The sequence below is a fragment of the Simochromis diagramma genome, unplaced genomic scaffold, assembly GCF_900408965.1.
Source record: "Simochromis diagramma unplaced genomic scaffold, fSimDia1.1 OVJJ01000321.1, whole genome shotgun sequence".
NCBI lineage: Eukaryota > Metazoa > Chordata > Actinopteri > Cichliformes > Cichlidae > Simochromis > Simochromis diagramma.
The window spans coordinates 9,187,120-9,210,482 of record NW_024386772.1 but is presented as its reverse complement, the minus strand read 5'-3'; the positions used below and the strand labels follow the sequence as shown (position 1 = coordinate 9,210,482).

General features: G+C 42.8%; 1 protein-coding gene across 1 annotated transcript in view; it reads left to right on the top strand.

Moving 5' to 3' along the window:
• Positions 1–23,363, top strand: part of pde4a (phosphodiesterase 4A, cAMP-specific) — a 49,055-nt gene that overhangs the window by 19,701 nt on the left and 5,991 nt on the right. Inside the window, 13 exon segments of the mRNA XM_040047369.1 lie at positions 12,102–12,287; positions 12,708–12,744; positions 12,922–12,992; positions 13,780–13,829; positions 14,626–14,738; positions 19,555–19,648; positions 19,732–19,895; positions 20,156–20,254; positions 20,344–20,508; positions 20,625–20,724; positions 22,356–22,492; positions 22,494–22,511; positions 22,633–22,755. Coding sequence (XP_039903303.1) covers positions 12,102–12,287; positions 12,708–12,744; positions 12,922–12,992; positions 13,780–13,829; positions 14,626–14,738; positions 19,555–19,648; positions 19,732–19,895; positions 20,156–20,254; positions 20,344–20,508; positions 20,625–20,724; positions 22,356–22,492; positions 22,494–22,511; positions 22,633–22,755 — 1,357 coding nt within the window.

Here is a 23,363-nt window from a genome sequence, read left to right as displayed (position 1 = left end):
GACCTGTCTACCTGCAGAGAGTGTCTGCTGTTGATGGAGGCGGTGTACAAAGTATGTGGTAAAACCGGTCTGTGGGCTACTCTTCCTTCTGTTGTTGTTCGCCTGTCAGCCAGTCGAAGAAGAAGAGCGAAGTTACAACGTACAAGAGCTGATGCGAAATTGTTTAAAAACAATAAAAAGACTCAACTGCAGCTGCTGTCTGTGGCTTTCATGTCATATTTTTTGATCTTTGATTTATCTGCACTTCTGCCAATCCTGATGAACTCTGCTGTCACTCCCCTCTAGCAACACTAATCAACCAGACAGCAATCCAGTGACACACAGTGGCATTCACATCCAGCAACGTGCGGCTGGGATTTTAGACAACAGGGTGAAAACACCTCTCCGTATGCTGTTTGTAGGGAAATACATACGCAAATGGACACAACTGCATTACCATAAATTACGCATTATGTGCATGGTGTGCCTGATGGTTGTCAGTGAAAACATTCCTCACTGCTGAGAATGAATTTTCACACATCGCAGTGGACGCTCCAAGCATTAATCCTAGTCTCAAAGAAGTCAGTATACACGGCAAGGCTTCCAGTGTTCCAGCTTCCATACAGTGCTACTAGCTAATGTTGCTTCCCAAAATTTTGTTGCCCTTAACCTTGAACTTAATTCTGTCTAAATAAAGCTGCTAAATTATGCACTGTTAAATTATGTCCAAAAGCTATTTGATCTATAATTTTGAATGTGAACAGAAATACATAATACAATTAGAAAATATGAGATGTGCAAAGGCATCACATGTCTCTGGAAGATATAGAGCTGATGTGACCAGTATGGTAGGGTTAATATTAGAAGAACATTTAATTCATGGAGGAACCTTTTCTTGGTTTAGGGCATCAAAAACTGAACTTTAGTTGTCTTTCTTTAGGGTAATTTTAGGTAATGCTATTGTTGCTTAAAAGGACAAAGCCTTTTAGCAACATACCTCTGTGTGAAAAACTGAATGCAAATTTACTCACTAAGCTAAACTCTCAGACTGTTGCTAATATATGCATAAACTACTGCAGACGAAACTTCAGATTACATCTCTTTTGGGCTCTTGGGGGCTCTCGCTGTTACAGCAAGTGGTTTACTAACCCATCCTTCTCTGTAAAATTCCACTCATGATCTCATCCTTTGCATGTGTTCAGCTTAGAGAAATAGAAACGTTCCAGCCCTCTGTTTACCACCATTAGTGGGTCACTCTGACCTGTAAGCTTAAACTATCTCCCTCCCCTTACAAAACATCTCCCATCAGAAGGCCACAGGTGGTTTTTTTCTGTCTTTCATTATGTCCAAAGCCAAGAATGTCGGCATAAAAAACCCCAAAAACGGTCAGACGCTAAAACCCAAACAGAGAACACACAAAAGACACACAAAATTTCAGACTTGATGTAAAAACTCATGCACAGAACACTCTGCGTGTGGTAAGATGAAATGCAACAGTCATCAAATATGAGTATTATACAAGAAGTAGAAGTTTGATAATATTAAATTATTGTGAATTTAAACTCAAGAGAGCTTTAAATACTCCAGTGTCTAATCTAATCTATTATTATCTTGCAAACACGCTGATTAATTAATGATTCTTGAGTTGGTAATTATTATGTGTTCCACTAATAATATGTCAAATATTTGTGTGATATATTTAAAAAATTCTAAACATTATGTTATCAATATATAGAACTCCTTCAATTTACTGCTTTATTGCTACTTTAATGCTAGCAAAATTATATTTGTTTAGATATGCAAAATGGCAGTTAACATGGTGCATGCTAAAGTGTGTATTTTTGGTCAATTTTAGCTTACAATGAATGAACTAGTGGTAAAAAGAAAGAACAATTACTAATTACTCGGGTTTTATAGGATTGATAGGCTGCCTGGTATAACTTATCTGCCTCTAACAGCTTCATCTAATCAGTCACTGTCAAACCCGACTGTTTGACAGCGTTTCCAGGTGTATGCTAGCTGTAACTCTGAAATGCACGCAAGCTGGAAATGGAGATTATTTGCCTTCAAATGGGGCTATAGCATTGCCAACTTCCAGCAACCACTCGCAACCAGTCGGGAAATATTAATCATTTTTCTTTTTCCCTCATGACCAGTGGTTGCCAGGCTGACCAGCATAGGCCTGTATGACTTGACCCTTATTTGCTTGCTCATACATTTTCACCATGACTGGCAAGCATGCAAGGTGACAGACAAGTTAATGTAATAAAAACCTTCAATGAAAAAAAAAAACCTAAGCAAAAGGATCGTGACAGCAGCCGACGTAAAACCTTTAACAAGAGCTTCAAGTAGAAACCAAAGCTGTTGAAAAGTAGCAGCAAACAACCATTCAGTCATGCTGAAATTTACTTATCTGGTTTACTTTTGGTCATAGGGCGCCATGTAATGAGTGTGGTTTTTCTCACAATGTGGAATCCAGCATTACTGGTGAAATGTGGAACTCTTGAAAAGTGAAAGCGTGGGGGTAGGGGCTGAAGTGGATCTGAATTTTCGTCAGGGGTTAGCACTGTTTTGATTTTTATTGTAGAAAATTTCTGTGACTCATCTCTGATGCATGGATGAAAAGACTCAATAATGCCTTCTGAATGCAGATGGGTTGTTTTTTGTTTTTTTTTTAGCTGGATAAAAAAATGAGATTTCTGGAAAGATTTAAATCAGCATGAATGGATGCTGGCTGGTATGCTAATAAGGTGGCAATGTTTCTTAACGAACATAATTTGATGAGTTTAATGAGCGTTCAGCTGCCAGGTCACAACGAATCAAGACGCTTAAATATCTGATTATAAGTTCTGAAATCGTTACGATTGTAACAACGGGAGACTTGATTTAATTATTGAATTAGTGATGACACATTAGCAGATTTCAGCAAATTCGGGGGATTTTAGAGGGTGCCTCCTGACCAGACAGTTACTGCACCATAAGCAGTCTTCTCGCATCTCTGTCGAACTGATTATTACTGTGTCCTGCCCTTTTTTCCCCTTTTCCATCTATGCCATTGCATTACTCTCACCCCAGCTCTGTGAAGCTCCGGTGACCAAATGCCCTTTTGTTGTCCATGTGGCTTGGCTCCAGCACTTTCCCTTCAGAGCGCTTGCCTCTTGCGCATTGTACTGTAAATGTCGGCATTAAAATGTAAGGAGTCATGAGCGTGCCTCTATCTCTCTTCTTATCTGGTGTTTGCCTGAGAACACAAAGGGCAAGCTGAGGCAAGCGGAGATGGCAAGCCTGCTCTGGACATGTCATTTGAGATGTGTCAGTTACGGGCACGCTGCCCTAAAAGCTTTGCCCCAGCCTGAGAGTGCTTCGTAATAAAAAGGCCTAATGTGCTCGATAGATCCGCTGATGATTCAACAGCAGCAATAAGAGTACAGCTGTGATTACATGGTCAGCCTATAAAAGTGGCAGCCTTTCCCAATTTGCAAGTCCTCACTCCTCTTCCCTTCAACTGGCCTGACTGCCGCCCCCACAGTGGTAGCAATCAGCCAGGTGCTAAATGCCTGGGTGAGGCACAGCTCATGGGTGGGTGGGTGCGTGCGTGGAGGGGGGAATGTTGTGGAGGGGAGGCTGAAATTGCACGTGGAAATAAGCATCTGTGCTTGCTTGGGAGAGGAGGAAGCGGGGGCAGGAAATAACTGTCATTCTCCACTAAGGCTGAGAGTACAGACTGAAGAGAGAAAGGCTGACGGACTCACACAGGTTAATCATTAACTCGCTGAGCTGAAGAAAATTAAGAAAAAGGATTGTTGGGGCGGGGTTTGGAGTATATCGTTTCTTTTTTACAGTCGTTTAAATGGATGAGCGTTGCTTCATCCCTTCAGAGAGGTCTGATTAACCGCAGTGCACAGTGTGATGGGGAGAAAGCAGAGCTGACACCAACCAGACTGTTGGGAAAACGCTGATATGGCAGCAGGCTGCCCCTGCCAAGGGCTTCCTCGTGATGACTGTTAATGAATAATCGATAGCAAGCGACGTTCAATGGAGGGAGTGTATGTAAATCTCCTCTACGCTCTCATATGGATTTATAGGTTTAATTAAACTAATCGCTGTATTGACTTAGGGCTCCGTAGCCCTTTGAAGCCTGCTGTAGTAATGACATGAAACCAGGCTTCCCCTTTTGTTGCAGAAATGTATGCAGTGAAGAGACTAAATGAAGTGCTGCTGCAGCACAGTCCAATTTTTGTGGTTCTCTCTGCACACAAGGACTCTTTGTAAGAAAAGGCACAGCTGTAATTTAATAAGCAAATAGAGATGCATTAATACCTGTGCATAAGACTTCTCAGTGTAAATACAATGCAGCTTGATGTTATAGGGTTAGTGAGCATGCAGGAAATTAGCTTTATTTTCCAAGTCACTGACTGACTACATCTCTCAGTCATGCAAATCAAACCGCATTGTTAACACATATCTATAACCATAGGCGTGCGTCACAGAGCCCCAGTCATTCACAGAGGGAAGCATTCAGGTAGCTATATGAGAGACAGCAGCTTTAATAATCACGACAGAGATGGTTTGCTATCGCCATTAGGAGTGACTCTGTTGGCACAAATCCCCCCTTCCCCCTGAAACCTCTGATCATCATGTCATTGTCTGCAGCAATACACTCCAGGGACTCAGCTTTCACATAATGAAACCAAGAGCTGCCCACAGCCCGGCTTATAATCACCCTGCGTATATGTGTGCGTGTCCGTGTGTGTATGTGCGTGCATCTAGTTCGCCTTTTTATAGTGTCGATTGAAAACAAAAGAGTTTCAGTATTAACGCTCATCTGTGTGTGCGCTTAAGCGTATCATCGGGGTGTGTTTTTGCCAGTATGTGTTCACGCGCGTGTGTGTAACAACCACGGGTGTGCATGAGTCACTTTGAGAGGTTTCACCAGCTATTATCGAGCTGGGACTTGGTATTTAAAAGGAGATAGAATAATTGTCTCTTCATCAGCTCTCCAGAGATTACAACAGTAACTGTCAAGTGAATTTGAATTCTTGACATTTTCCCAAAGTCTGGCTGTGAAAGGCACTGTTCAAACAGGATGTATGCAAGGCCTTTTCATAAGTGACTTTCCAAGATGTGCTCCACCATCCATCCCGAGTGCATCACAAACAAACGGTAGTTGCTCTCTCCACCAGGAAGAGAAGTGAGGGAAAAGACAGATTCAGAGGAAAAAGTAAACCAATGAACGCAGAAGGCAAGAGGCGAGAAGGAAACGGCTCGACGAGGCATCTTATCTTCGGCGTGTTTTTCGCCGTGCTCAGGCTTTAAGCCGCCTGCTGAAAGGTGGAACACTGAATTCATGCAGCAGGTTTTGCTTGGGTTCTTTTTGTTTTTTTCCCGAAGCTGCTGTTGCAGAAAAAGGCTGAAGGAAAAACAGATACCATTCACAAGTCATCTCATTTATGCTCTCATTCGGTATGTGCGCAGTGTATATTCAAATTGTGACACAGAGTTTGAATAGCTTTCTTCTTTTTGTCTTCTCACTGCTGACACACACAAAATCAAACACACACACCCACAAACATACACAAATGTAGGTTTGTATCAGCATGCACACAGACTTCTACAATTTGAAATATTTGTATCCCAAACAAGGACAAAAGGTTAGTCCTACAATCAAAAACAGGAAGTGTTTGGATTACATTTTCCACTTAGACAAGCAGAAATTAAGAATCGTATTTAGTAAACAATCAGCAGCATGAGAGCCTCTAAAACATCAGCTGTATTAATGATTCTTTATACTGCAGAAGCAGAACAACCTGCAGCACAGACATAAAAATTAACAGGCGTTTCTGTCACACGAATATGTGAACTGTTCCCAAATATATATATATATATATATATATATATATATATATATATACCCCCACAAAATGCAATGTTTTATCACAGTTGCCTTAAATTACCATATCAGTAATCGTTCCTACAATGGTTAATTCACCGGGATGTTCAAGCTTTTTCCAGTTAAAATTGTCATTTTTAATGCTTAAATATAATTATTGTTGTCATCCATGACATTTCAAATTTGCAAAAAAGCAGAAAAAATCTATTTTTTTTTTAATTAAGATGCTAAATTACAGTTAATTAATTGCATTCCTGAACAGAAATTAATTGTCATTTTTAACTTAATTTTAGTGGTTAAATGTTATGCTTCATTAATTTCTCAGTGACTACAGTGTGCCGCCTCAAATTTGGGTATAAAAAAGTTAATTTGGTAACTTCCTGAAAGTTACCTTAAGTTTTTGACAGACTTTTAAAATATTTTTCTTGCTTTATGATAGTTGATATAATAAACTAATTCCAAAAAAATATAAAGTCACTGGTGGGAAACGTTCATGGCAGTTGTTAATCTTCCAGGAGTGGAGTTCACACAAAATTCCCTCCAAGGTTAGACGACACAGAGAAGATGCAAAAACACCCGAGACCTACAACTACGACTCTACAGTCAAATTTCAACAGCATCCTAAACGTTAAAGTTAATGACAGTTCACTTTGAAAAAGACAGAAACAAGTATGACTCATTGGGAAGGATCCAGGAGAAATCCTGTTTTCTGTAAAAAAGAACAGAAGAACGCAACTTAAATTTGCAAAGCTGCATCTCGACAAACCCAAATCCTTCTGGAGCAACGTCATTTGGACAGAGGAGACCAAAGTGATGCACAGCACCATGTTTGGAGAAAGCCAAACACAGTACGTCAGCATAACCACCACGTACCAACTGTCAGCACGGTGGTGGAGGGGTGATGATCTGAGTTTGTTTTGCAGCCACACGACCTCGGCACCTTGCATCAAATCAACCATAAACTCCTCTGTGTACCAAAGCATTCTGGAATTCCATGTGAGGTCATCTGTCCAGCTAATGTTTAATGGAAACTAGATCGTGCAGCGGGACAGTGAGCTCGTGCACGGCAGCAAATCGGCAACAAAAATGAAAAAAATAAAAAAGTTAAGGTGATGAAATAGTCAAGTCAACGTCCAGACATTAACCGTGCTAAGAAAGCTGTGGAGAGACCTTAAGAGAGCTCTGCACCAACTAATGCGCACAAACCTCAATGATATGGCCCAACATTGCGAAAGATGAGTTGCAAAAAAATTCTTCCACAACGACGTGAGTGACTCATAAAGTCATACAGAAAATGATTACTTCATGTTATTCCTGGGGTGCACTTTTTTCACACGGCTACAAGTTATTTACACAGTTTGATTTTTGTAACTTCAGTAACTATGCCATCATGGAGTATTACACAGCGCTGGTCAGTGTAAAACAATAAACACTGTGGTTATTACCAAGACATTTTGGTACAGTATCTAAATAAATTGCACACACTCTTTCTCTATTCAAAGGAAATTGCTAAATTTCCAGCAGCGTTGTTTCCAAATGCCATTTTGGTAATTTCAGGGTTAATCAGTTAGTCACAAAGCTATTAATCAATGCCTCCTGGTATGAAAGTAACAAATAACACCTCAGGAACAGTGCTGACAGCTAACCTGACACCTGCAGTGCTTCAGTGGCTCCAACTTAGTTTTAATAAACACTACAGAGACTTGTTTCATCATTTTTAGTGGCGTGTTAAAAAAAAACAACCCCAACAACCACAAAAAAAGAGCAGCACTGTTCACAACGTAAGTGTTACAAAAAATTCAGCTTGGGGCTGTCTACTATTACTATCTACAATGCCATCACTGAATTAGATGTGGTTGACCTATGCACCTTGTCTGAAAGCTATTTCATGGTCTAATTGTTGCTCATAGAGAATATTATGCTAGAACCGTGTCTGTTCCCATCTAAAGGCCACAGAAAGTGCTGCTGGTGAAGGTTGTTGATGTCAAAATACAAAATGTTTTGGGCGCAAACCTTGCACGCTCTTTTAGTAGATCGTGTAAACATTTACACAGGGGTATGAGTCAACCCATTTTCCCCTGACTTTTTCTCCCCCTCTCTCTCTCTCTTTTCTCCTCCTCTCTTTTTTGGGCTGTTTGTATCTCCTCTTCAAATCCTCATTACACAGGCTCTGCGTGTTTCTCTATTCTCTCGCCTGTGGTCTGTTACTCGTACTGATCAGCCTTCCTGTTGCTGCAGAGGAAGTGTGAGCAGAGAGATAAGGATAGTGAGAGCACATGCTTTCATCAGGGAGGTGGGAGGGGAGAGAAAAACTTAGACGAGAGGGCAAAAGGCTGGCTAATTAGGAAATTAGCAGCAGGGATGTCTTAAGAGTTGTGAACGTGAGAGCAACAGCAACGTGGAGACCAGGAGGGGACGGAGGTCCGGTTTGGGTCAGCCTTTATGGGAATCAGAGTTGATGTGGTGAAACATCAGAAGAGCTCTCTGTGAGGCTGTCAGGGGTGAGGAACACACAAACCCGCTCAAGCAAGGATTAAAAAGACCCAAATTAATCCAGGGAACAAACTGAGGATGCAAGAAGGGGGAACTGGATTTAAGGTATCCAGGGCATGAGGATCACATCACAGGATACGCATGTTGATGAAATTTGACTCCTCCAGTGTGAGACGTGTGCAAGAGCAGGACTAAAGGGAGGACCAGGCCTTGTTATTAGACCTCGCTCTGGATTGAGGACAGTTTGCAGCACATACGTCAGGTGGTTTGTTTTTTTCTGCCTGAGTACTCACTGAAAAGTGGATGAGGGGGACTGCGTGGGAGGGAGACGGCCACAGAGAGCAAGACAGCCAGTTGTAAGTGGAGGCTGGGGGAGTTTTCCTTCGCCTGTCAGCTCCAGCAGGGCCAGCAATGAGTCAGAAGAAGCTGACACGACAGCTGACATTGTGGGAGAGTAGTGAGGGTCCACCTCCGGTGCCCCCGCTCACCTCACCCGTGTCGCCAGGGGATCAGTCTCGGGGACACGGAGGAGGCTCTGCTCTGTTTCGGCGCTTGAAACTAAACCGCAGTATTCAGGAGCGCAGACGCTCATCTCACTGTGTTTACAGGTACAGTTGTGCACCAAGACACTGATCTTTTAATGTCCTGGTCGTGACTAAGCAATCTTTGTTCATTAAAAAAAAAAGAAAGAAAGAAAAAGAGAAAAATATGCAGAAGTTATGTGTAACAGTTATGCCTTAGTTCAGGTGCGGTGTGACCATTTCAGCGTTTGTCCAATATGACTGTAATGCAGCTCACTAAAGTGGATTTCAGAGCAAATTATTCCATGCACACACTGTTAAACCATTAGTCAGATGGATTAGATTTGGAGAAGTGCTGAATTCAGAATGCTGAAGTCTCATAATTACTCTGAAAGTCTGCAGGAAAAAAAAAACAGGGATTAAAACATGCAGCTTGCAGAGAGTCCCCATGGCAGGCATTTCTTATGTCTTCTTCATTACTGAGGAAACATGTTTAATGATAATTTGATCTGCTGCCATATCCTCAAAGCCTTCTGGGGCAAGGAGTTCCTCCTAATTGGCCAATTTATAAGTAAATTCCAAAAATATCACACTTCATGCTTAATTTTAGAAATTGAACTGAAGGGCGTTCACAACTGTGTTGACAACAAAAGTTTGGGAAGTTTAGGAGACGTGGAGAGGTGCTGAGGAGATAAAAGTGATCCTATATCAAAAATAGATGCTGCCTCTGCTGCTGCTGTTGCTGCAGTGCAATGCGCCTACATATCTGTCCTTGTCATCCCAACATTTAAACGCAGGTAAATATATATGAGGAATCCTGTTGCTGTTTAGGTGTGTAACAAACATAATAAATCCAGCAGTATACCTTTCACACATGCCGTCAGATAAATTGGTGTCTGTCTGCACTGCTGCCTGAACACTGTCCATCTTTTTCTTGTTACATAATGCCAAACTCTGAAACCCTGTTGAATCAATACTGACTTCGGTTCTGTGTTGCAAGATCTAATCTTGCTTTCATCTCAAAAAGAAAGAAAAAATGCCAGAGGAATTTTGCTGACGTTTGCTGGAGACTAAAGGTTTGTGACTGAAGGTGGTTTGGGGGAAAAAGAGGGGAGTGTAATCTGAGCAGTATGTTGTTGTGCCCCCTTGGGTTAAGCTCATCTGGGTTGCGCTCTGAAATTTGAGGAGAAGGGAATTAATTGTTGATTTGCAGAGCTGTAAAAGGCAATAACAAAGTTATCATCGCCACAATTTATTTGGTACTTTGGCAAAAGATGGCGAAAGCTGTAGTTTATCCAATGGGCACCTCGAAGCTGCCTCCTAGAGCGAGAAAATCCCCACAGAGTCCCGTATTGAAATGTCAAACATCTTTACTGCCTGGCATGAAATGGGTTTGCTCTCTGTAGCAAGTACCAACCTATAAATAAAACTTATAATGTCAATACACAAACAGGCTTTAAAGATCTCAACCATAGAGGCCTAGTGCAATAGCATCATTGTAAAATTCAGGAAAGGAATATATGCTGAGCTTGAGAGAGAATTTTATTAATAATATTTTCCTTTTAAAGGTTGACTTTTGAAAGTGTGATTGGTCTCGCCCCCGATTTAGTTAATGTATGATTTAAAATTCAGCAGCATAGAAATGTAAAACAACATTTGGTCAGTTGTCTTTCACAGTTAAAGGTCCTCAAATTTGGAATATTCTGGAAATAAAGACATTGAGTGCTTTGAAAATTTTAATGCACAAGATTAAACAAAATAACTTTTTTTTTTTTTTTGATGAAATGGGTCTTCTGTAATTCTCAGTTCTTGCTCTTACAAGTTTGCAGTTGCCATTGTTTTTGCTATTTGGTGTACTGTTTGAGTCTATATTTGTATTGATATGCTGTGTCTTAAAAGCTTGAGGACAATTATTATTAGTGCTATGTACATCACACCTGATGCATTTTATTTGAATGCTGGGGAGGATTTTTTTCATATATATTAATCACTAAACTTGACAAGCTGATGGAAACACAGCAGGGGGTATCTGGCAGCCGAGCACACTTTTCCTCTGCTAATTCGAACCAGCCCTCTTCAACAGGTTTGTGTTTTGGTACCTTTTGGAGCGTTTTTAATGGAATTATCTGTCATACATTATGGCTTGCTCTGCGGTTGACTGAGCAACAGACCATCCAAGATATCTGTGCTCGTGCTTTTAGTCAGCAAAATCCAATATTTTATGTGTTAGCTCTAATTAGCAGCAGTGTCTGAGCTGTGCACCGGTGCAGTGTCAGAGTGGAGCTTGTTAGCATTAGCTAAAAAGTTAGCAATCCACCCCTTTGTCCACATAGAGTATGGGCACTTCAGGTTGTAAAAATTCCAACATAGTGGCAAAACGCTAACACAGAGGCATCAAAATTGGGCTTCACAAAACCATAGGTGAAGTTGCAGCACATGTGTCTATTTTTTTTTTTCCAAACCCATTTAAAAAGTATTTAGGATTTTTTTCCTGGCTTTCACTCTTCTTCTTCTTCCTCTTCCCTGCCTTTGTTGGCACATTTCTACTTATTGCAACATATTATCAGATCAGTGGATATAGGTCATTCCATTGTTAGGATAGAGTATTGCCTCACCCGCATTTTATCATGTGCATCCTTATGTGTGTTGCACAACAATCAAGAAAAGGGGGGCAGAAAAAGTCACAGAAAAACTTCTTCCCAGCATTGCTACATGTCTAAAGTCCACAGAGGGACTTCAGTTTGAGTGTCCTTAATCGACCAGTAGTTTGTTTTAACGTCAGATCTGTAGCAAAATCAACATTCTCAATCAGTCATGCCTCCAGATAGAGAGAAAACTTTGGCCCAGAGAGAATGTGCGGTTGATGTGGCTCGTTTTCCTCACTTAAACACAATGCTCTCTGAGAAGTGACATGTCAGTAAAGTGTAATTCTTGGAGAAACCCTGTGGCAGCCTGCCAATCCAGCTGAACCACAGAGTTACAGCTGCATGCATTCATGCCGCAAAGTGTCACATCGCTTTCTTCAACTTTCACTCCAAAAAAAAAAAGAGAGAAACACTGCAAGAGGCTGAGCTGCATCATCACTCGTGTCTGGGCATTCAGGGTTATCTCGATAATGTTTATCCACACTGTGAAATAAGAAAGGCGGCAACAGAAACCTGCAAAAATGGAACTCATCTAAAACCCTTGTACTCTCTCTTTTCTCTCTCACTCTGCAGCTTTGATTCAGAAAATGGTCCCTCGCCAGGCCGCAGTCCCATGGATTCGCAGGCGAGTCCTGGGTTGGTGCTCCACCCCTCTTTTCCCCAGAGCCAGCGCAGGGAATCCTTCCTGTACCGCTCAGACTCAGACTACGACACGTCCCCCAAAACCATGTCACGCAACTCCTCCATCAACAGTGAGGGGTAAGCACGGAGCCATCGTTTGGATCCATCATGTTGAGGACAGGATGGAAACATGTTTTTTTTAAACCCACAGTGTCCACTCACGCACATCACAGTAACTACACATTATCCCAATCAACACAGCATTGGGAATGGGATTGTAATTATGCATCCATTATGCTAATGAAATCATGATGAATCCTCATAATATTGACTGTTGTGCTCTGTTTCCTGGTCTGTTTTTCAGTAAGCTTAAAAAACCTCAAACCTTTCATGTGTTCCAGGGATTTTTTTTCCTGTTTAGATCCACACAGGTCTTTGTAAACATCCAGCTCACAGATACAGCCTCTCATATAAACACAAACACAGAGCACCGCAGCAGCCACAACCACTCATATTCTTCTCATTCTCTGCTTTTTGTTTTCACCTTTGGTCCTGCAGGCATACAGAAGACATGATCGTCACCCCTTTCGCTCAGGTACGTATTCCCTGTGCACCTCATCTGACATGTTTAATTGCTGTAAATGGCTCAAAAAGGCAGCTAATTAGTGCAGTGAACTTGTCCTCCTCCCCCCCACACCTCCTTGCTTCCTCCCTTCCTCTTTCCTCCTCCCTCCTCCTTCTTTCCCTCCCACGCTGTCCATCCATCCCCCAGGTGTTGGCCAGCCTACGAACTGTAAGAAGCAACTTCACCATCCTCGCCAATGTCACAACACCCACTAACAAGTCAGTATCATGCTGTCAAACACCCCTTCCCCCCCCCACTTAACTTGTCACGACTGCCTGCTTCGTTTGCAGTGTGTGTACGCAAATGTCTCGGTTTCCTTGATCCCATGGGGAAACACTTTAGTCATCATGATTAACCAGTTTATGATGACCAGACAATGCTCAAGGAATATGTGATGTGCATTATTTGGCATATTTCCAACAAGCTTTAGCTGAAGACTGAGTGCAGAGAGCTCAGTGCCTCAGGTGTATGTCCCTGACTCTGTGCCCAGACGATGGAGACGGTCAATAACACTAAAATTATTCTCCCTTGTAATGCAGTAGACAGAAGGAGCTCGAGCTGGCAGGCTTTGAGTTCCACGTCAATATGATATATAAAGCAATGCGCCACTGAATTATCAGCATCTATAATTACACGGTGGTGTACCCTCGCTGTACGATTACAAAAACCACAAAAGCCTTTTGAGAAGAAAGCCGAACTCAGGCTTTGTCTTTAGTCATTTTTAGACGCTTTCATTTTTGAAGTGAAACAAGAGACTTTGTGTGCACTATTAAAACAAGCACCTTGCCGTGTTATTCAGTACCAGATGAAATGTTAATATTCACTCCTCCGCTTGTCTAGTGTTTGTGGGCATATAGACGAAAAAACATCAATACAAATTCTTATATCTCCTGTCTGAGCCCTTTTTTAAAAACCACATATTGCCATGTTGCATGAGTGTTGAACCCCAGCAGGGGGCAGCAGAGGGCAGTTCTCAGACTGATGTAATGCTGTCTTTGTCCACAGGAGGTCACCAGTAACAAGCCAACCCACTGTTCCCCAAGCTACACTCTCTGGTATGTTGTTAGCTAATTAAAACTCTGTCCAGCGAGTTTCCTTTAAGGACACGCCAAGGCTCCCACTCTCCCCTAATGACCGCAGAACATCACATAATATTATGTGGCTATTACTGAGGAAATGTTTAATCAACTGCACTGCGCAGACTTTAGGAAATTGGGTGGATCTTAATTATAAGGCTTAAGCTATTATGGCTATATGGGTTAATAAAATGTTGAATTTAATCACTTCTTGCATGCAGATGTACAAAGTGCATGTAAGAATAGCTTCATTTAAACTGAAACTTTTAGTTTTTATAGGATTCTTTGAGAAAATGTGGAGCCAGGAGCTTGCAAGACCGCCATTGTCTTTCTTTCAAATTTATTATACAGACGTGGGTTGTGAAATAGATATGAAAAATAAGTGTTCAACAGATACTATTTATGCAGTTTTTATTTTATTAATAAAACTGGTATTTTCTCTTTTTGTATTAAAAAGCTTAATCCTGATTTAAAATGTCAGAATGATACATGACATTATCAGCACAGTGATGTTGCTTCACTAGACTATTTTTCACTAATCTCAGCTTTTTAGGTTAATTATGATTCAGTACTGTGCAGTGCATGTCATCTTTGAGCCAAGGTGGAAGACAGAAAGTGCGATCACTAGAATGTGACCCAGATCTCCAAAAATGGAACATAATCTTAGCTCATCAGTGCCTTTATGTGACTTTTTTTGCTCTTTTTTTTTTTGTTGCTCTTTTCACACTTCCTGCCCATTTATACTTTGACTATGTGTGGTGTGTGCCCCTGCCAGAAGAGACATACCAGCAGATGGCTCGGGAAACTCTGGAGGAGCTGGACTGGTGTCTGGACCAGCTGGAAACCATTCAGACCCACCGCTCAGTCAGCGAGATGGCCTCCAATAAGGTGGGCACCTGTTCGCACACAAATATGTTCAGCTTCACCTTCACTGTTCGCCTACCTCGGCGCAAGCGCCCTGCTGAGATAATGAGCAACATATAAACTGATCCACAAGGCTTTTCCAGCCTCCTCCAGTGCCTGTCACATGTGACCTTCACACATATTCACACAATATTGCTCAGCACATGACTCATCAGCTGGAGTATTCATGTGCTACTTAAAAAAAGTGATCATTTGCAGTAATTCTGGGTTTATTTGCAGTCCTGTGTTCAGCTAGTGCTTTCCTTTTTGGTTGGTATACTGAAAAGCTGGGGGGAAAAACAACTCTAGCGGTTGGTGTGGTTGTAGGCAGTATTGAATTTTGGTGCATTTTTGCATTAGTATGTTTATATGTCATATGTGTGCACATGGGCAGGATTCTTACAGATGCATGCACTTTTGTTTGTGCGGGCACAGGAAGAGAGAGAGAGAGCGGTAGAGAAGGGTGGGATGTGATGGTTTGTGGGTGGGAAGGACAAGGGAAGGGGGGGGGGGGGTGGATAGGTCCTGATGCTGATGTCTCTGCTGTAACCTTGGTTGCTACCGAACAGCAGCAGGGTCTGCCCTTCCCTTTTTTGTCATTGGCTTCCCACTCTGACCACAAGCCATGTGGCTTAGGCAACAACCAATGAAGCACAGGCAATGCTCCTTTAATAGTGCTCTGTCTTAAAGAGACAGCATCCTGTGCCTTGTTGATTTTATTCCAGAAATTCTTCCCATGCTTCACCTCTGTGTTAATAATTAGCAGCGTTCTTTGTGCTTGTAATCAGGCTTGTAATGAAAAGAGCGAGGGAAAAAAGAACACAGTGATGAATGAAGGGACATAGTTTATGTGTCAGTGCACATACAATGTACAGAGAGAGAGGAAGACTCTTGGTGAAAACGTAGTCTCTGTGAATATGTCGTCTTAGAAGGTGCAAATAAGACATCCTCCACGCTGCCAACATGGAGGTGCACACATGAATATTCCCACAGTCTCTCACTCACACTCACACCCTCACTCACACACATATTTCCGACAGACGTACATGCTGTCTTGTTGCACATGCGCTGTCGGCATCTGAATAGAGGCGAGCGCAGACACTCACACACATGCACGCGCCTGCAGCCACACTGCCTGATTAGCTTGCGAGAGCTGTCTACAGCATCCAGGGAAATGGCGCAAGAGGCAGAGCATTTGAGGAGAAGCGGCAGCCTAAAGCAGCGGGATTAGACCTCTGGCATTTTGGCCAGCTGATGCACGGATTGACTGGGAGCAGAGGACTGTGCTGCGGAGGTATCAGGAGGCAGCCGGACTGCCTCTGCTCTGACTGTGTGTTACTGGGATCGGTGTGAGACGGCACAGACGGGCTGATGCACCGGTAGGATTGGGCCGGGCCTCTGGATCCGTACTGTGGGGGAGGGGCAGCCGACGCAGAGAGGGAGACTGTTTTTCCAGACCACAGCTCTGGTTTGATTCTTCAACCTGACTGTCTGCTACAGGCCTGCCTGCATCCCATTCTGTCTCCCTCTCTTTCTCTCCATTCTTGCTGTTCTCTTGCTGTCATCAGTTGTTTGCCCGTTCTCCCTTCCCTGGTCCTCCTGTTATCCAGGCTCCCTTTGCATCCACTATTTGAAACCTCAGTCATCTTTCTCTCCTCCCGTCATCATCTCTCCATTGCCCTCACCTTTTTTTTTTCATTAGTGTTTGTGAAGCAGCCCAGCTCTCGTGACATTGTTTTTTTTTTTCTTTACATTTCTCTTACATTGCCACTCATTTCCACCATTCGCTGCTGTCTTTGCCCTTCAGACGGTCCATCGCTCCCTGTCTCCCGCCTCCCCTGCCTCCATCTTTACTCTTTCGGCTCCCATCCACCTTTACCCAGCACTGACTATATATTTGGGTCAGCCTGCTCAGCAAATGGGATGAGATGTAGTCTCCACAGCAGCCGGATCCAGGGGGCTCCTGGTTTGCCCTCATCTTCGGACCACACTGAGGCTGGAGCCTGACTCAGGAGTGACTGGGTGGCCTGCTTTGGGGTATTGCATGTAGGCAAGGACAATCTGCACCAGCAGCCCCTGCCCTCACCCCCTTCCCCTGTTCCTTTGACCCCTTCTTGGGGCAGCCGTCACTCTGGAGTGTCCCGGCTTGACTGGCTGTGGCCTCTCCCCACACACCCTGACGACGCCCTCATGCCACTGGGGGACTCGCAGCACCTCTACCCCACTCCACTACCGAACCTCCTGCCGGTGCCATCGACCAAAACCCCCAGTCACCCTCAACATGGGTGTGGTGGAGGCCATTGACCCAGCGCCGTCCCCCTGCCCCTCGCCTGTACCAGGGGGCTACAGGCTGCCCCGCTCCTCCAGCTACAGTCCCTTGCAGGGGAGGGCAGGGGCAGAGCTGGACCTCGGTGCAGCTGCTGGAGGAGTTCTGGAGGGGGGTGGGACAGCAGCAGAGCGCAGGACACCCTTAGTGGACCTCTTCTGTGAGACCTGCTCCAAGCCCTGGCTCATCGGTTGGTGGGACCAGGTAGGGCTCGGGGAACTTGCAGAAAACAAACAAGGCCTGGCGGTGGCCATCTTGGATGGATGCTGTGAACTCTACAAGTGTTATGCATGCATTAACAACTCATCTGTTAGCTAGCCCTCATTATGTGTCTTTTTTAAAAAATTCACCAGTTGTTGCGTCATCTTGTGAATATATTGAGCTTATAAGGGAAAATCTTAAAAGGTGCTACATTAGATTTGTTTTATGTGGATTCCATGTGGTGCGGGAAGACTTTCTGGGTCTGGCAGGGACTTTATTTCAAACAGTAAGTCAGAATGCTGGCCAGTATATTCCTGTAGATAATTTACATGAAACTACTCAGCAGGAACAGTGATAAGGGAACAGAATTTATTAACTCTGCCCAGTGTTTCTACACTGCAGCAGAACTGTAAACAAAAAGACAATAATATCAGTCTCATTCTTCATCCCCCTATAACCTGTCTACATCCGTGTCCTGTGAGAGTACACCGAGCTGCTTATAATCTGAGAAATAGCCTTGGGACTTTATGAAGTAGTCCAGCAGTTTTTACTGCAGGTACGATGCAGTGTCACATAATGGCCATTTCTATCCTTCACACCTGCGTCCCACATCCCTCTCTCTGGCTCTCTCCTGCTACCCCGAAGCTGGCCTCAATACAGACTAAAAGAAGGCAAGCATGCTGTCAGTGAAGGAGAAGCTTATTGTCTTGGTTCTGTGTAGATGCGTAATCCCCCTTTTGGTTATTTAACCGTCTGACTCTATGTAAATTTATACATTTTCACAGGTTTTTATTAATAAATGAAATTTGTAGACTTGTATGTGATGGGATATCTCGACACTTAATAAAAAGAAAAAGAATTAGGATTATAGGATTTACTTGATTTCTCTGTATCACTGAGTACAGATCATACAGGTTATACTTTAGAGCACTTCCACGTGTTTTATTCATGACGGTTAGACAAGATATATGCCTGATATATACCTTACATATGCAGGTGTGTGAGCCCACAGTCATATCTGAACAGTGTTTGCATGTTTGCTTCATTAGTCTGTATCAGAGGAAGAGTGTTGTTTGTCCTGGCACTCGGACTGGCACTGTAGAAGTGTTGGTTGGCAGCTATGACTCAGCGTTACAGCATTAGGGAAGGAAAGAACCAGAGAGAGCGGGAGAGAGGAGGAGGAGGTTTGGGATGAGCCTGCTTGCCTAAGTGTGCCACTGGGCTTCACTGGCCTTCCTGGCTGCTGATGGCTGATTCTGCCTGATTGCTCCTACAATTTATTGTTACAATTAGCTATTTGCCTGGCTTATTATGTAAGGGGTGACAGGCCAGGAAATGATGGGAAAATGGGAGATAACTATGGGGATAAGAGTGAGAGATGGGGGTGTTGCACAAAATGAAACGGAAGGAAAACAAAGAGGAGCTTGTGACAGAGAAGGATTTGGGAGCTCAAGGGAGGTAATGGAGAATGCTGTTTACCTCTAGGGGGAGGGAGGAGCAGTTTTAAGTAACAGAGAGCTGTAGCGAGGAGCAGAGGCAGAGGAGGAGAGGGTTGACCTTGGTAAAGGTCAGAGACACCTGCCTACTCCCTCAGATTGTCACCCAAGAAGCCACCGCTCTCACATCAAGCTGAAGGACTGACTGTGAGGAGGCAGTTGCCATGGCAACTGCTCGGGTTGCCATGGAGATTGTTATGTGTGAAAGATCAGTCAGTGGGACACAGACTGAGGGGTCTGTCCGATTTGCATTGTGCTTTCACATAACTTGTCTGACAGGGAACTGTTAAGTCTCCCAAATCATCGTGTGGAGCTATGACAATAAAACGTTACATAAACGTAGCGAGAAGATTCAGGAACAGTGTTCAGTCTGTCTGCATGGATAATGTACTCATTTAATCATATTTGTGTCTGTAGTTCACAGCTGACACTGTAGTTATATGGGAAAGAATACATAAAAGAAACATGCCACATTATTGCAGCACATCTCTGGAAATCAGAGTACAAGCACACTGAGTCGGGGTATTGAACAGTCTGTTCTCATCTGAGAAAAGGAGGAGGCATGATTCATAATTGATTCCCTCGCAAAATGAGGGTGATAATTTATTTTTTCATATTTGAATCACAGGAATGTTTTGTTGTTATATATCATTGCAAATGGAATCTAAATTACAGTGTTAATATATAGTTGGATATGTCAGTAACACATGTCTTATGCTTCTATGTCCTAACTACTGTTCAAGTCACTCACTTCTGTCAATGTCTGTCCTCCCCTCAGTTTAAAAGGATGTTGAACAGGGAGCTGTCCCATTTGTCAGAGATGAGTCGCTCAGGGAACCAAGTGTCAGAATACATCTCCACTACCTTTCTAGGTAAAGAAAACCTGCCGCCCACTTGTTGCCAACTTTTATAGCAGCTTCACCCGCAGCTGATCTCTGACTTCTGCTCATTGCAGATAAGCAGAACGAGGTGGAGATCCCGTCCCCCACCATAAGGGAGAGGGAGAAGCCCATGTGTCACATCAGTGGTGTGAAGAAGCTCACGCACAGCTCCAGCCTTTCCAACTCCGCCCTGCCTCGCTTCGGAGTGAAGACTGAACACGAGGATGCATTAGCCAGGGTAAACGGAAGTGAAACCTACTTTCTCAGCACATTGTATTTATTTATCTAATTCTAATACTAAATTCCTGTTTGCATCCTGTAGTCTTCTGTGAGAACATGTAAAGAGAATTTCACTCCAAAACACTGACAGCAATCATCACATTATGTCTACACTGGACCGTAGTAGAGTTGTGTTAAAATAAACTTTTCTACTGTGAACTTCTAAAGAACTGGCAGCACTGACAGTTTGGTGACATGTGTGTTTCTCTTTGCTCTCAGGAGCTGAACGACTTGAACAAGTGGGGCCTTAATATCTTTCGTGTGGCAGAGTTCTCTAATAATCGACCCCTCAGCTGCATAATGTATGCCATCTTCCAGGTGAGAGGCCGGTCTTAATGGAATGTGCAGCAACTAATAGAATGTAGAATGACTGTGATCATGACTCTTGTGGACTCCGCCTGTTGCAGGAAAGAGATCTACTGAAGACCTTTCGGATCCCTGTGGATACGTTTGTCACCTATGTGATGACCCTGGAGGACCACTACCATGCCAATGTGGCCTACCATAACAGCCTCCACGCTGCTGATGTCACTCAGTCTACTCATGTACTGCTGTCCACACCAGCTTTAGATGTAAGTATCTCTATTTAACTGCCAATGACAAGAAGTCCACACAGCTTCTAAAACGAAACAATAGTTAAGAGCCAAACTGCAAACTATGTGTTCCCCTCTTTGTTTCTCTCTTACAGGCTGTATTCACTGATCTAGAGATACTAGCTGCATTATTTGCTGCCGCCATCCATGATGTGGACCATCCAGGAGTGTCAAACCAATTCCTCATAAACACCAGTGAGTCAAAATGAGAATAAACTTGTACACACATACACTACCAGTCAAAACTTTGGACACGTGACTATTTACATCGTAGATTCTCACTGAAGGAAACAAAAAAAACTCCCAACAGTGTCACCAGAAAAGCACACCTCCTCCTCAGTGCTTCACGATGGGAACCATGCATGTAGAGACCATCCGTTCACCTTTTCTGCGTCACACAAAGACACGGCGGGTGGAACCAAAGATCTCAAATTTGGACCCATCAGACCAAAGCACAGATTTCCACTGTTCTAATGTCCATTCCTTGTGTTTCTTGGCCCAAACAAATATCTTCTGCTTGTTGCTTTTCCTTAGTAGTGTTTTCTTAGCAGCTTTTTGACCATAAAGGCCTGAATTCGCCTAGTCTCCTCTGAACAGTTGATGTAGAGATGTGTCTGCTACTAGAACTCTGTGTGGCATTTATCTGGACTCTAATCTGGTCCTCATGTGTGCCAGTTTCTTTGTAGTGCTTGATGGTTTTTGGGGACACATTCAAAGTTTTAGCAATTTTCCAGAGTGACTGACCTTCAGTTCTTAAAGTAATGGACTGTCGTTTCTCTTTCCTTAGTTGATTGGTTGTTGCCATAATATGAATTCTAAGTTGTCAAATAGGGCTGTCAGCTGTGTACCAACCAGACTTCTGCCCAACACAACTGATGGTCCCAACCGCATAAAGATGGCAAGAAATTCCACAAATGAATTAAATGAATGAGGGTTTGCAGCACTGAAGGTGTGTCCAAACTTTTGACTGGTAGTGTATCACACAGCAGGAGATAGTCTGGGTACAACATGTTCTCACTCACTCACATGCTCTCAAATACTCTAAAACCTGGGGTTCTGCAGCATGGTGGTGGACTGGTTAGGACTGTCCCCTGTCAGAAAGAAGTGGATAGGTTGGGAAATTCCTCTTTGGAACAGGAAGTGGTGAATTTGAAGTTGCCTGTCTGTTTTTATTAGCTCCACAATAGACAGGCCAGACCTCACTTTTCTCTCATTATCAGCTGTCATAAGCTCCAGCATCCCTTAATAAGTTCTGGAAACAGGTGCATAAATGGGAATACTCCAGAATTACATTGGGTTTAGGAAGGAGTACCAACTGGGTAGCTTAGGACACATGGAACCCCCACAGTGTTACTGTCACTACTTTGCACTAGAGAAACATCAAACACGCTCAGGTAATTTAATAAAAACGAAACAACATAAACAATGGTGATAAAAAAAAAAAGGTGAATTGGTTGAATATGCCTGATGTGTGATGTGCAATCATCACTATCAAATTACTAGCAAAGAGAGGGTAGCTATAAAGAAACCAGTACAATAATGTCTATAACAATGTGTTTGTAAAAGTCTCTGATTTAAGAATGGGGATAATTCAGATAGCAAAAACTAAGCAGGGATTTTTATGCTTTACTGTTTTGTGTATATAAATTGTATTTATGATGTATATAATGTAGTATACAACACGCACTTATATACATACATATATAGAGTGTGACTTCTCATTTTGTTTTGTAAATGCAACAGTTTACCCTTAAAAAATAGTAATTCTCAAAGGAGTTTTTGTTGTTCTTTTACTGATATCGATTGTTGCTTGATGCCTTCCTCAGACTCAGAGTTAGCCCTGATGTATAATGATGAGTCTGTGCTGGAGAACCATCACTTGGCTGTGGGTTTTAAGCTGCTTCATGAGGACAACTGTGACATCTTCCAGAACCTTACCAAGAGGCAAAGACAGAGCCTTAGGAAAGCTTGTTATTGACATGGTGAGTGTCAACATATTCATTATGAATTATAGCTACCTTTCTCACTTGTCGTCATGTGACCCTTTCTACTTTTTATTTGTCTCTTTTTCCTCTAATCTACTCATACCTACTTTGTTCTCAGGTTTTGGCAACAGACATGTCTAAACACATGAGTTTGCTGGCAGACCTCAAAACTATGGTGGAAACTAAGAAAGTGACAAGTTCTGGAGTGCTGATGCTTGACCACTATACTGATCGAATACAGGTAAGCTACAGTTATTCAGTTAATTTAAAAGTACTTCCAATCAACAAATAATGAGAGGAATATTTATAAAAGATAGGAGTGTTATAAAAGATAATGAGACCGTGAACGTGGCTCAAATAAACACTGGCTTGGATAAGGTAGATGTAAGGAAAGTTAGTGTATGATCAACATGAAACACCAGTCATAGCAGGGAGCTGGGAAGAACAAGTTCTTGGGGACTTCTGTTTTACACAGCTTGTAAATTATGTATAACCTGCATGTTTGCTGTTATTGTGGTATGTTGCTAGCTTAGGCACCACAATGTTTTTTAAAGGTGGAGACAAGTTGGAAACACAATAAATATGAAGCTGGCATTTTGTTTTAAATAAACTAAACCCTTAGAGTGCATGTATAAGACAGGTGTAGCCACCACAAAGACAGCCATTAGTTTCTGGGCTTTGGTTTTCAAGGCTGGACTCCACGGCTGTTGCAGTCTTGTTATTTTGGCGCAGAGGGGAAGTATCTGAATGCAATGGTGGAGTGCTAGGGCATCATGTAATGCTAGCATGCTTGGTTACCAAAGTGCATTGCACAGACGCAGATGTCAGCTAATCGGTACAAACAGCACT